This window comes from Danio aesculapii, chromosome 23 (genome assembly GCF_903798145.1).
Source record: "Danio aesculapii chromosome 23, fDanAes4.1, whole genome shotgun sequence".
Classification (NCBI taxonomy): domain Eukaryota; kingdom Metazoa; phylum Chordata; class Actinopteri; order Cypriniformes; family Danionidae; genus Danio; species Danio aesculapii.
In genome coordinates this window covers 28,536,796-28,550,939 of record NC_079457.1, presented here as the reverse complement: position 1 = coordinate 28,550,939, position 14,144 = coordinate 28,536,796, and the positions used below count along the sequence as shown (strand labels likewise).

At 34.7% G+C, this 14,144-nt stretch overlaps 1 protein-coding gene across 6 annotated transcripts in view; it reads left to right on the top strand.

The window, feature by feature from the left end:
* si:dkey-178k16.1 (band 4.1-like protein 1) overlaps positions 1-14,144 on the top strand; it is a 140,043-nt gene that overhangs the window by 71,275 nt on the left and 54,624 nt on the right. For all 6 annotated transcript variants that reach the window (XM_056448787.1, XM_056448785.1, XM_056448782.1 and 3 more), the window contains exons 2-3: positions 7,292-7,359; positions 7,545-7,706. In XM_056448787.1, coding sequence (XP_056304762.1) covers positions 7,309-7,359; positions 7,545-7,706 — 213 coding nt within the window. In that variant the 5' untranslated portion in view covers positions 7,292-7,308. The remainder of the gene's footprint in view (positions 1-7,291; positions 7,360-7,544; positions 7,707-14,144) is intronic.

Sequence of the window (14,144 nt, the reverse complement as noted above, 5' to 3'; positions counted from 1 at the left end):
ATATTTATGGACATGCAATGTTTATTTGGTTTTCAGCATCATATGTCAATGAGCACCTCATAAGTCAGCAATGTCCAGCAATAGTAATTGTGGACCAACATCATTACTTGCTATACACTTTTATACACATATACACTTATTTAACAACACACTTTACATGCCAATTTGCACATAACAGCTGGGCATATAACGTTGTATATAGTAATACACCTGTACATACACTTGTCAATTTGTATATTTGCATTCACTACTTACTTCTATTTTTAAATATATTTATTATCTGTTTTTTGTCCTGTCTCTGTAATTCTGTTGCACTGTAGAAGCTCTGTCACCAAAACAAATTCCTCGTATGTGTGAACATACCTGGCAATAAAGCTCTTTCTGATTCTGATTCTGATGTCTTTTATTGATTCTGTATCTGTATGTACACTACCTGACAAAAGTCCAAGTTTTAGGAACAACAAATAGTAACTTGACTTTTAGTGGATCATTTGTTATCAGGAGACATAGGCCTCTAGATTATGCTTATTTTACCAAAATAAAATGTGATCATGTCTTGATTTTTAATTATTTAATTAGGACAGTAAGGTCTGACATTGCTTAGACAATACTATTCTCACTTAACAGAAATAATGTACAGAAAAGAATATAAGTCATGGTGCAGTGGAAAATTGAAGAATTATTATTGTGTATGACTCCGCTGAGCTTGGAGGACTGCATCCATACATCTCTGCAATGACTTAAATAAAGTATTAATAAAGTCATCTGGAATGGCAAAGAAAAAGTTCTTGCAGGACTCCCAGAGTTCATAAAGATTTTTTGGATTCATTCTCAATGCTTCCACCTTCATCTTACCCCAGACATGCTCAATAATGTCTGGTGACTGGGCTGGCCAACCTTGGAGCACCTTGACCTTTGCTTTCAGGAACTTTGATGTGGAGGCTGAAGTGTGTGGAGTGCTATCCTGCTGAATAATTTGCCCTCTCCTGTGGTTTGTAATGTAATGGGCAGCACAATGTCTTGACACCTCAGGCTGTTGATGTTGCCATCCACACTTCAGATCTCTCACATACCCCCATACTGAATGTAACCCCAAACCATGATTTTTCCTCCACCAAACTTGACTGATATCTGTGAGAATCTTGGGTCTATGCGGGTTCCAATAGGTCTTCTGCAGTATTAGTGATGATTAGGATGCAGTTCAACAGATTCATCAGAAAAATCTACCTTCTGCCATATTTCCAAATAAACAACTAAAAGTCAAGTTATTATTTGTTGCTCTTACAACTGAAATCCACAACAAAACTTTTGACAGGTAGTGTATTCTGTTTCCTTGTCATTTGCAGTGTTGGGCACATTCCTTTAAAAGAGTAATTAGTTATGGTTACTAGTTACTTTTCACAAATAGTAACTGAGTTAGTAACTGAGTTACATAAATACCAGGGAAAGTAACTATTCCATTACTTTTAACAAATCTAATTTGTCGAAAGACTATAAAATAAATATGAAAAATTGTACACTATTTTACGCTATTTTAATGTTGTTGTGGGACAATGTGAGAGACAACCATCACATTTAACATATTCATTGATCATTCATTCATTTTTTTTTCGGCTTAGTCCCTTATTAATTGGGGTCGCCACAGCGGAATGAACTGCCAACTTATCCAGCACATGTTTTACGCAGCGGATGCCCTTCTAGCTGCAAACCATCTCTGGGAAACATTCACACACACTCATTCACACTCATACACTACGGACAATTTAACCTACCCAATTCACCTGTACCACATGACTTTGGACTTGTTGGGGAAACCGGAGTACCGGGAGGAAACCCACACGAACATGGGGAGAACATGCAAACTCCACACAGAAACTCCAACTGACCCACCCGAGGCTCGAACCAGCGACCTTCTTGCTGTGAGGCGACAGCACTTCCTACTCCGCCACTGCGTCACCCATTTAACATATCATTATAAATATTATCATTACTATAGTTGCACAATAAAACACAATAGGTGGTTTAAACCTTTAAGGGAAAAGTAGAGCTTATATTTCCAGTTTGCAAAAGCTATACGTTTGAACTTGTTGATTTGCCATCGTTTTGACTCCTGGTCGTTGGTGTGTGCGACTGACTGTGCATGTGCTTGTTTGTAAACACTAACACTACTCTGCCTTTGAATGGCAAATGATGGAAATGTACTCATTCATTGATTCATTTTCTTTCCAGCTTAGTCCCTTTATTAATCTGGGGTCGCCACAGCGGAATGAACCGCTAACTTATCCAACATATTTTTTACGCAGCGGATGCCCTTCCAGCTGCAACCCATCACTGGGAGATGGAAATGTACTCTATCTAAGCCAATCATCACGTTCTCAGGCCCTGTTACCACTAATACGTTTTAGAACAAAAACAATCCACGTCCACACTAGCGTTTCATCTAGCGCAGGGGTGCCCAAACTCGGCCCTGGAGGGCCAGTGTCCTGCAGATTTTAGCTTCAACGACAATTAGGTCAATTCCCAATTCTATTTTTGTACCCCTTCCCCTTCCCCTTCCTCTTCCCCTTGGCCATTTAAGCCAAGTGTGAAGGGGAAGGGCTTCAAAATTTCCCTCTAAGAAATGGGACAGCACTGCAGCACCTGCACACGTCATTATATGTCATCGCGATCTCTTGCTTCATATGAGATCAGACAATCACGACTGCTGTAGTTATTCCAGTTGTTTTATTTTTTGGTTTTTATCTTCAGGAAATCACTGAAGGCATATATTATATTATCATAACGATCTAATGTGGCAATAAGATCGTAATACTGTGCATTTAACACAGTAGCCACATTCATCTATGTATACACACCAAAAACAACATTAACTTTTCTGATAGGGTATTCCAGTGTAATCGAGTGACAGAAGGTTGTGGGGCTGCTATACAGGAGTTATGATTATGGATTATAGATAGCAAAATTTTGCGGTTTTTATTTTATCTCTTTATTTTAAAGCATGACGGTAAAACATGTACAGTTATGAATATGTTAAAACATATGTTTGTTTGTTATAAAAACTTGTAATAATGACAAAAAATGCTAATTTGCGGATCTCCTTACTTCCGGGTGTAACTATTCAGACGTTTAGGCTGATGTATTCTGGGAAATTTACCTACCCCTTGGTTTCGAGTGTGGTCCTGAAAAATCTTTGTTCGAAGGGCTGTTCACCCCTTCCCCTTACCCCTGCACTTTCAAGCTAAAGAGAATTGGAACAGGGGTAAGGGGAAGGGCTAAGGGGGAGAATTGTGATTGGGCCTCAACACACCTGAACCAGCTAACCAAGCTCTATGTAGGTATACTAGAAACTTCCAGGCAGGTCTGTTGAGGCAAGTTGGAGCTAAACTATGCAGGACACTGGCCCTCTAGGACCAAGTTTAGGCACCCCTGATCTAGTGTTTCTGAAATCTTTCTCTCCACACTACTCCACTGAAAACGCACATCACATGACCATACACGCACTCTGGTATGCGCTGAAAAATGCTTCAGAGTATTCTTGTGGCTGAGCTCCAGGCAGTCAGCAAGAGCTCTGAGCACACCTGTCCAGTTGAGAGCAGCCGAATGTCGGCCAGTCCATCCCGAATCTGCTGCTGGATCTCATCTCTGTGTAGTTGTTAAACGCGATTGATAACTCGTCTTAGAGACCTATATATGTAGACCTATATCTAACGAGTCAGTCTTTTGAATCTATTAGCCTAGTTGTTCTCAGCTAACGTGTTTTAGCTGAGTGAAAAGATAAGTTAAAGGCTGATTTATACTTCTGCCTTGCGCGTAGCCATGCATTTTTTACTTCTGTGCACTGTTTGTGTTGCTCTGCAGTAACTTTTCTGAAACGCGAGCTGGCAGTGAGGTTTTTATGTTGCTCTGTGTCGTGTTTCTTCACGGGTGTTTTGTTTTTTCTGAATGCCACCATAATGTACAAGTAGCTAAAACTTCGAATCGGGATCCGGCAGACGTGCAACAACATTGATCATAAGGTAAACACAAAACAAAAGTTTTCATGCTTGACGCAGAAGTATAAATCAGCCTTGGATTGATTTATGTAACCACTGATTCACGTACACTGATTCCGCACGTTTGACCAATTGCTTGCCTTTATTTCTGAGATTGGATAAACTTATTGTACTTTATACTTTTTGATTATTAAAATTATAGCTTACTGATAATAATCAGCAGAAGAGATGGGGTAAGATAAATAATCTTATGTCAAAAAGGAAAAACAAGATTATTTTGCTTACCCCACTGGCAGATTATTTAGCTTGTTTTAAGGAAAAAAACTCTTAATATTGGCATATTATTTCTGAAAACAAGACTATATGTTTTGCTTGCCTAGAAAATGTTTCTTGATATAAATTTTTTTAGATATTTGGACTAGAAACAAGACAAAAAATTAAAGTAAGAAAAGCATTCTTTTACAATGAGTTGTTAAGATTAGACTGTAAACGTCGTTATAATAGTACACTGCCTTTAGATTTAAAGATTTACCCGACGGGAACTCAGGAGTTCGTTATAAACTTGCGAAGTCTGAACTTACAAGGAAAAGATGCAAGTCTAAACATTGTATATAGGCTATTTGATATAAAGAATAAGATCAGGTAGCACGGATGTCGGCAGCCACACCTCCGTTTTCCGATGTCTCCATTTCCCCCATCCACACTGACACAGTGCAGCAGCATATTTAAACCAAAACAGCCTCTTCAGCGTTATCAAAATGCTCGAAAAATCTGGGGTAGCTAAAACTAAAATCTATTAGTGTCAACGGGGCCTGCATGAAAACCACTTCAGTTTTCTCAAATAATAGTAATGCGTATTTTATTGTCAGTAACATTAATGATGTTGTAACGGGGGAAATATTAACTCATCTAAATACTCGTTACTGAATAAAGTATCACTGTTAGTAACACTGTGTATTTATAGCACCGTTATTCCCATCACTGGTCATTTGATTACTAACTATGAAACATCCACTTATTCGAAAAACAAGCAGGTGTGTTTGTTTGTTCTTCATCTGCTGCAGTGTATTAAAGTGTGGTTCACCTGGAAATTCAAATATGAAAATGATTCATTAAAGCTTTTGTAAACTCATATGGATCTGTTTATTGTTCTGTTTATCAAGGTGCGAAGATTGTGTTTTATTTATAGAAAGATGTAATGCGACGCAGAGCACTGTGTGTTCTTTTACACGCTAGTAAATGATCTTTACAATCTTCATCTCTACAAGTGTTTGAGTGCTTTTGAAAGTGCAACATGTGCCAAACATCTGTTCACGTCTGTAGTGAGAACTTAAATCTGTTTATAAATCTGTTGTCAGCTTTTCAAAAGAGAATTTGCTCTGTGGTTTGAAAGCAAAGAAATAAATAACCATAAATATTAGTTTTGTATTTTTACAGTTGGTATGTCAAGTTAAAAATAAATAAATAAATGCATAATAATGAAATATTCAATTGGTTTGGAGGATTATGGTGATATGCATTTTTATTTAGGATTGTCTAATGATTTGCTAAATTTGATAAATGGATACTACTACTACTATTAATAGTAATTCTTTTGATTAGTTTTATATTAACATAATTAAAATTATTGGCGATGCGGTGGCGCAGTGGGTAGCACAATCGCCTCACAGAAAGAAGGTTGCAAGTTCGAACCTTGGCTAGGTCAGTTGGCATTTCTGTGTGGAGTTTGCATGTTCCCCCGTGTTCGTGTGGGTTGCCTCCGGGTGCTCTGGTTTCCCCCACAAGTCCAAAGACATGTGCTATTGGTGTATTGGGTAAGCTAAATTGTCTGTAGTGTATGTGTGTGAATGAGTGTGTATGGATGTTTCCCAGTGATGGGTTGCGGCTGGAAAGGCATCCACTCCGTAAAACATGTGCTGGATAAGTTGGCGGTTCATTCCACTGTGAAGACCCCAGATTAATAAATGGACTAAGCCGAAAATAAAATGAATAAATGAATAAATTCTAATAATTCAAATTGAAATGATTAGAAAATACCTTAGTTTTAATAGTGATTTATTATGATTTACTACTATTACAACTAATATTAATAATTATGATTGGATTTTATGTATCTTAGCATTTGTATTTACTTAATGACATGCTTTATTGATTTATTAAACTTTTATAATTTGATTTATTATTATTATTATTATTAATAAATCAAATAGATAATTTAAAAATAATAATATTGATAATAAATAAATAAATAAATAAGTAAATAAATAACAATAATAATAATAATAATAATAATAATAATAATAATAATAATAATAATAATAATAATAATAATAATAATTATTATTATTATTATTATTATTATAGTAATAAACAAAATAATAATAGTAATAATAATAATAATCATGTTATTTTGTCATGTTATTATTATTTAATTTATTGTTGTTAATATTATTATTATTATTATTATTATTATTATTATTATTATTATTAATATTATTATTGAATTTTATGTATAATAGTATTTGTATTTACTTTATGACATGCATTATTTATTTATTAAATCTATTATTTGATTCATTATTAATAATAATAAATAATTAATAAATAATAAATAATAAATAAATAAATAATAATAATAATAATAATAATAATAATAATAATAATAATAATAATAATAATAATAATAAATTAAATAATAACAACAACAACAATAATAAATTATATAATAATAATAATAATAATAATAATAATAATAATAATAATAATAATAATAATAATAATAATAATAATAATAATAGTGTTAATGTTAATTTGTCACTGTTATTGTTATTATTTAATTTATTATTATTATTATTATTATTATTATTATTATTATTATTATTATTATTATTATTATTATTATTATTATTATTGTTAAGTTTTATGTGTATTAGTATTTGTATTTACTTTATGACATGCTTTGTTGATTTATTAAACTTTTATCATTTTAAATACTTCACAGTTTAATAGTAAAAATGTAATATTTGTATATATAATCATTACAATTGCATTTAGATGCATTTCCCCAATTTATATTAATGCATGCACATACACATTCATTGGTGTAATAAAATGTTTCCACTAAATTTCAGTTCTCATGTCAAATGGCACTGGTGTTCATTTTAAGCCCAGACTGATTGCCAGTGTTCAAATATACATTATGTTCATTACAATATGTGTATTATACCTGGATGAAAAAAGTATATTCTGAACACAACATGGTTGACTGAAAGTTTGGTCTTTTTTTATCATCACTTTAGGACTGCAAGTGATTGCTATGTCAGAGAGAAATTCAGCCACCAAGAACACAGCAGACGGAGGTCTTACGGTAAGCTGAAGATTTATAATTCATTAAAACATCATGCTTTAATATAATACTGCATTTGACTGAAAACTCACTCATGAAACATCCTTCAGTGCATTTCCTTTGAATACAAGATTTCAGACTTATTTTGTTTGTCGTCTCTACACAGATTTTCCAAAAAATATATATATTTTTTATCACATACACAGGATTACGATTCAAAGATGTCAGATGAGCACCGAGACACGGATGATTCGTCCGAGAAAACACCCAGTAGGATGTCCAGATCGCCACAGAAATCCAAAAGACCAAAGACAGTGCCTGTGAAAGTCCTGCTGCTGGACGGCTCGGCCTATGAGAGCGGCGTTGAGGTAAAGGAGATGCTTCTGTGCTAGAATATCAGATCTGTTGTTGTTCATGGTTTACAGTTTTTCAACTTTCAACCACACTGAACTGAGCTAAACTGAACTGAACTTAAACACTACAAACTGAACTTACACTGTTTCAATTTACTATGATCTTCTATGTGAAGCTGCTTTGACACAATCTACATTGTAAAAGCGCTATACAAATAAAGGCGAATTAAATAACTAATGCGCTCTGCGCTGGACTATAGACCAGCTTTTAGTTGGTCAATGACATGGTCTATTTCAGTGGTCCTCAAAATAGCAACGCGCCAACAATCCGCCTTAACACATATTCTTTTTAGACCAGCTCACCCATGAGTCCACAAAGTGGCACAAATGGATTTGCTATATTAACAACGTGGCGCAAAACATGACAATTACTGTTGCGCTAGACTGAAAATAGCAACAAATCGCACCAAACACGTCTTGTGCCTTATTGCGCCAGGTGTATGATAGGGCCCTATATATCAAAGAAATTGGCTTCTACAGTTCTTTTTCAAGACACTTTTTCTCAAAAGTGATTATTTTTCATTTCAGTAGGTGATAATTGCTCATTTAGAAGTAATCTACAACGACTTCAGGAACAACAACTTAGTAAAAATGTAGTTGATCATATTTAAACATCATTATTCATTTGCATTAAAATTAGACGGTGTAACGGTTTATTTTTTAATGAGAGCAATTTCACATGTGTGATGACAATTTTTGTTTTGTCAGTTTTGAGCTGATTTATTTAAAGGATTTGAAAGAGCTAATGCATGCATGAAAGAGAATGAAATTCCCAGTCCTATCTGCAGTTTGGTTACGAAGATGTAAATGAATGGTGTGGTTAATAAAAATATCTCAGATTTAGCTATTTCAAGAAAACCATGCGCAGCGTAAGTCACTGCTTTTAAAGACTTTGAAAGGGCAGCTATTTCACCTTTTTTACAAGAAGTAAGATAAGCCTTTGGTGTCTCCAGAATGTGTCTGTAAAGTTTCAGCTCAAAATGCACGTCAGATAATTTATTAAAGCCTCCAGAATCTGCCCATTTTGGTGTCTGAATACAGTGTAGCTGTTTTTGTAGCCCGTGGCTTTAAATCCAAATGAGCTGCTTCTCCCTGTCCACCGTTCTCATGTGCATGTCTGCTTCCCCATGCGTTACAGCAGATAAACAGCAGTCAGTGATAGAGACAGTCTCGGCTGAAGCTGAAATACAGCTCATTAGTCAAAAATACCAAGTGAGTTTTTTTTCATGTATTTGTGGTGGAGTTTTTTCAAGCCTTTCTGAAACGATGAGTCACACACAAATGCCATTTGCAGAACACACACACAGGCGCACACACACACACACACACACACACACACACACACACACACACACGCACACGCACACACATGCACACACACACGCACACATACACACACACACACACACACACACACACACACACACACACACACACACACACACACATATATTTTTTTTTATCTTGCCGTTAAAATAGGACCCAAATCCCAGTGATTTTGAGGCCCACAGCAACATGACGTAAGAGTGAGGTTTTCCCACTTTACCAAATTGATTGACAGGTGCCATGTTTCTATAATAGCATGCATTTTAAAACAGCGAGTATGTAAAATCGCTATCTATTAATCGATATAATAATCACGGCTGCATGGCGTCAGTAAATGCGCATATATATATTATTACATCGATTAGATAGCGATTTTACATACTCGCTGTTTTAAAATGCATGCTATTATAGAAACATGGCACCTGTCAATCAATTCGGTAAAGTGGGAAAACCTCACTCTTACGTCATGTTGCTGTGGGTCTCAAAGTCACTGGGATTTGGGTCCTATATTAACGGCAAAATAAAAAAAAAGACTTGTTGTATTTCTATCAGTCCAATATGATTGTGGACACTATACCTACACACAGTTCTGTCAAACAGCTTGCAAAAGTAGATTTTCATCATAGGTGCCATTTTGTCAGCGATGACTTTATATCTCCTACATTAAAAGTATATACCATATATTGAATACATGTTCTGAACACACAAAATCAAAGTAAATAAGGTTTAATACATTTGACCCACACCAATAATCATCTTTTCTGACAATTGGAATATCAATAGACAAATTAAAATTTTAAGTGCAATAACATGACCACATTGACCTCCCAAAAAAACCCTAACCACCCACACTGACCTGAACTAATATTTCTAATATTCAGTACACAGATCCTTTCAGAATACTAAACACAGCAGTATACACATGATGATTAAAAAATACTGTTTACGAAATGTGTGTATAAATGTTAATGTACAAAAATGTTTCTTTGCACAAATACAATTAGCAAGATGCTGGTTGGTTTCATTCAGATATGAAAGCTAGTTTGCTTATTATCTGGCCATACAGTGGGGGGGATGTTTTGACATTATGTTCAGACTGCATTTCACACAGGCAATTTGTGAGGGCTCACACTCCTCAAAAAAAAAAAAAAAAAAAAAGCAGAATATGACAGAGCTCACAGTTTAAAGCCTAACACATACTGTTCTCACTGTCATCTTTGACGTGATTGGCCTGCTTTCCTTTACATAAGCGCTATTTCACACTGATGTTTTAAATGCATTGACTTACAGGGTCATTGGACTGAAAACCCTTCCACAGTTTACTGGCTTAGAAAGGATTTGATTTCAAACAGAGAAGAACCATGAGGTTAAGGAGTTTTATAGACATACATCGATATTCAATAATAAATATAAAACAATATATTGTGATAGTGAACATGCACAACATTTATATTGTTGGCACTTCAAAATACAGTGAATAATTATTTTAACTTTTGGAGTGCTCTTTAAGTATATTCACATTGGTGTACTGTTAATGATTTTTGTAAATTACAGTATTTAACCATAATATGAACAGTATTTACTGTAGGACAGATATGCAGTATGTTACTGTATTTTAAAGGCACATTATGAAATTAATGTATATTTTACAGTAAAGATTTACCATATTGTAAATACATATAGAGCAAGATAAATGGTGCTGTAAATGTAACTACAGTATTTTTGCTGTAATTGGTTACAGTAAGTTACTATAGATTCTACAGGAAATTGTTAGCTGTGTGTTCATCACAGAACCAAATGCTTATAGATTTAATTGGTTAGCGTAATAGTTTATAGAACATTTTCACGTATTACCATTGGTTGAAAAATTCTGTTTCTATTTATGAGGCTATATTGTACACCTACAATGTGCAATAACGCTTCAGTAGTTAACAAAAATTCACAAAGAAAACTACAAAAGCTTTTATTAATCTTAGCTGATGTTAATTTCCTATTTAATGTCGAATAAAGCATTAAAATCATAGTCGTAATCTGATTACAATTAATAATAGTTTTTTATTTAAACAAAATCCATTCATTCATTTTCCTTCGGCTTAGTCCCTTTGTTCATTAGGGGTTGCCACAGCGGAATGAACCGTCAACTTATACAGCAAATGTTTTATGGAGCGGATGCCCTCACAGCTGCAACCCAGTGCTGGGAAACACCCACATACCTAAAGCGCATGTCTTTGGATTGTGGGGGGAACTAGAGCACAATGAGGAAACCCACACGAACACGGGGAGAACATACATGCATGTTTACTACATTTAATATTACTGTGACTATTTTACAGTGTTACCTACTTTTGCAGTGTAATTCAAATGAAACAGTTGTTTACTCTGTATGTATGTACAAATAAAAAACAAAACTAAATATTTTTGTTATTAAACCTCTTAAAGTAAGCTTCTTGCAGCGTAGGTCAACACCCATGATGATACCTTATATCGCGATCAAAACTTTCAATCGCAACTAATAGCAATTAATCACAGCAAGAAAATGTATCACCATTATTATTATTATTATTATTATTATTATTATTATTATTATTATTATTATTAGTATTATTATTATTATTATTGCCTTTATTTACCAGGAAAAACAGCACATTGATGTTAAAAATCTCTTTTACCTCGGATGAAAATATCACAGTTTCATGGTTTCTCTGTATTGTGATTACACTAAAATATATTCTTTTTAAATGTCTGGGTAAAAAACAAAAACTTTTTCCCCTTTGAACACAATATATTTTATGTTAAGAAACATTTAAAATATTTTGGAACAGTAAACATGTCCGGCTAAATAATGAAAATGAATCATTGACTTCTGCTGTCTTCATTAGTTTCTAAAACACTGATTTCTTTTCTGCTTGAGATACTATTTTCCTAAATAGCAAAACAAACAAAACAAAAAATGTAAAAAAAAAAATCTTAAATATACTACAGGAATAGTATAACAGAACATTTTTGCGGTTTTAAAACCTTGACTTTTCCAAACGGCGGTACACCTTGAAAACGCTTATCGTCTCATGCCTACATGGGTTTAACAAAAAATAACAGATATCAGACAGAAAACACACATGCAATAACAATCACAACTAGTCATAACATACAGGCCAATGGTTCAAATTCCTAATCATTTTAAATATTTTTAAAAATATGTAGTGAAACCAACTCTTTAAACCACGACTTTGTTTGCAGGTTATTCCAAACAATAACTGTGATAAGCCTGAGTTATCTTCTTTTACAAGTAGCAGGGTATTTCCAGCTACTGTGTATACAGTATTTCTGTTCGTTCGCATCCACCCCTTTGTGCCCCCTGGCAGCACAGTCGCAAAATGCTGTTACACCTAAAAACATTTTCATAATCCCTTAGGCCCAATCCCAATTCTACCCCTTAGCCCTTCCCCTTACCCCTTGTTTCCCGTGAAGGGGTAGGGGTGTCCTAATTCTCTTTAGCTTGAAGGCATAGGGCTAGGGGGAAGGTGTGAATAACCCTTCGAATGAAGATTTTTCAGGACCACACTCAAAACAAAAATAGAATTGGGATTGGGCCTTAGTCTTGTGGCGGCACCACATGCGGCGGTAATGGTGTTTTTGAAGTGTCACCCACTGTATGTGCTGACTCCATCATAAATACTCAATGTGATACTCCCAATTCCAAAGATAACTCAGTAATCAATTCATTAAATTTTGCATGTTTATTTTTGCATTTGAATATTTTGATGCTATTAGAACTTTATATTAATCGAGTCAACAATTCTAACAATGACAAATTCTGGAATATTGTAGCTCAGGCTGTCGAGAAGCAGAAATCCCAAAGATGTTTATGTGATCCCTGGATTTTACATTTCACTGCCGTCAAGGGAATTTCACTGCAGTTTGGCATTCTCCACTGGGAGTTACTGCATATGAGATATGAATACTGGTGTGGGCTGATGGGGGTGGGTGTTCATTGATAGGTGAAAAGCCCTCCTGCACTAGTTTCTCTCCAGGGAGGGCAACATACTGCTCTGAGATCAGTGCCAGCGCCTGTCTGCGTGCCCCAGGGCTCTGCTGGATGATGGATTTCCAGGCTGCATTCACACATGGCTCTTCTCTGGGCTCTTATATTTGGTTTTTACCGATGCTGCAACTCCTACCGAGAGAGGCAGACTTCCAATCTAAAGGTCAAAGGCCGCCTATACTTGCAGTCTTTTACGCTTCGCTGAAGTAGAGGAGGATGGAAAAATCTATAATGGTGACATGGTAGTGGTCCCATGGAGTAAATAATACCACCGCCTTTCAGAGGAAGGTATACTGGGCTTGTGTATTTGTCACCTAGATGTGAAAAAAACTGGCATTATTTACTCAGCTTTTCCAAACCGGTTTGACTTTGCTTAGTGCAGCGAATGCGAAAAGAGATGCGATGCTTTTCTTTTCCCATAAAAGAAAAATGGATAGTGATTCACACTCTAAGAGAACAAATATAAAGCAGCCAATATGACAGCTGGCTGCTTTTAACACTCACATGTGTGTTTACAGGCATGCTTTGTGCACTTGTGAGTGGTCATGCACTGCATATGCCAATGTGAATTGCAATTGTGTCATAATATTGTATCATTATGCTACCGTCTAGTACCAGTGAGTTTTATTTCTGCATTTTAAATGACTTTTTCTTTCTCCATTAAAATTTGTAACTATAGTTTGAGTTATTTTAGTACAAACTAAATGAATAACTAATCATAAATGTTGCTTAGTTAACTAGCTGAAAATTAAACTCAATATACTTTATTATGTACATTTAAGTAACAAAAATGATTTTTAATGGTTTTATAATTTTAAAATATCATCACATCTTAGGTCAAATTTTTTGTTGAATTTTGTTGTTTTGTTGAAATGAATTGTTCTGATGCAATTCAAAACCTTTTAAATTCGCAATTAGTTATTCATTATGAATTATTACTAGTGCTGGGCAAAGATTAATTATTCAAAATAAAAGTTTATTTTCTTATAATATATGTGTATTAGGGGTGTAACAGATCACAACCC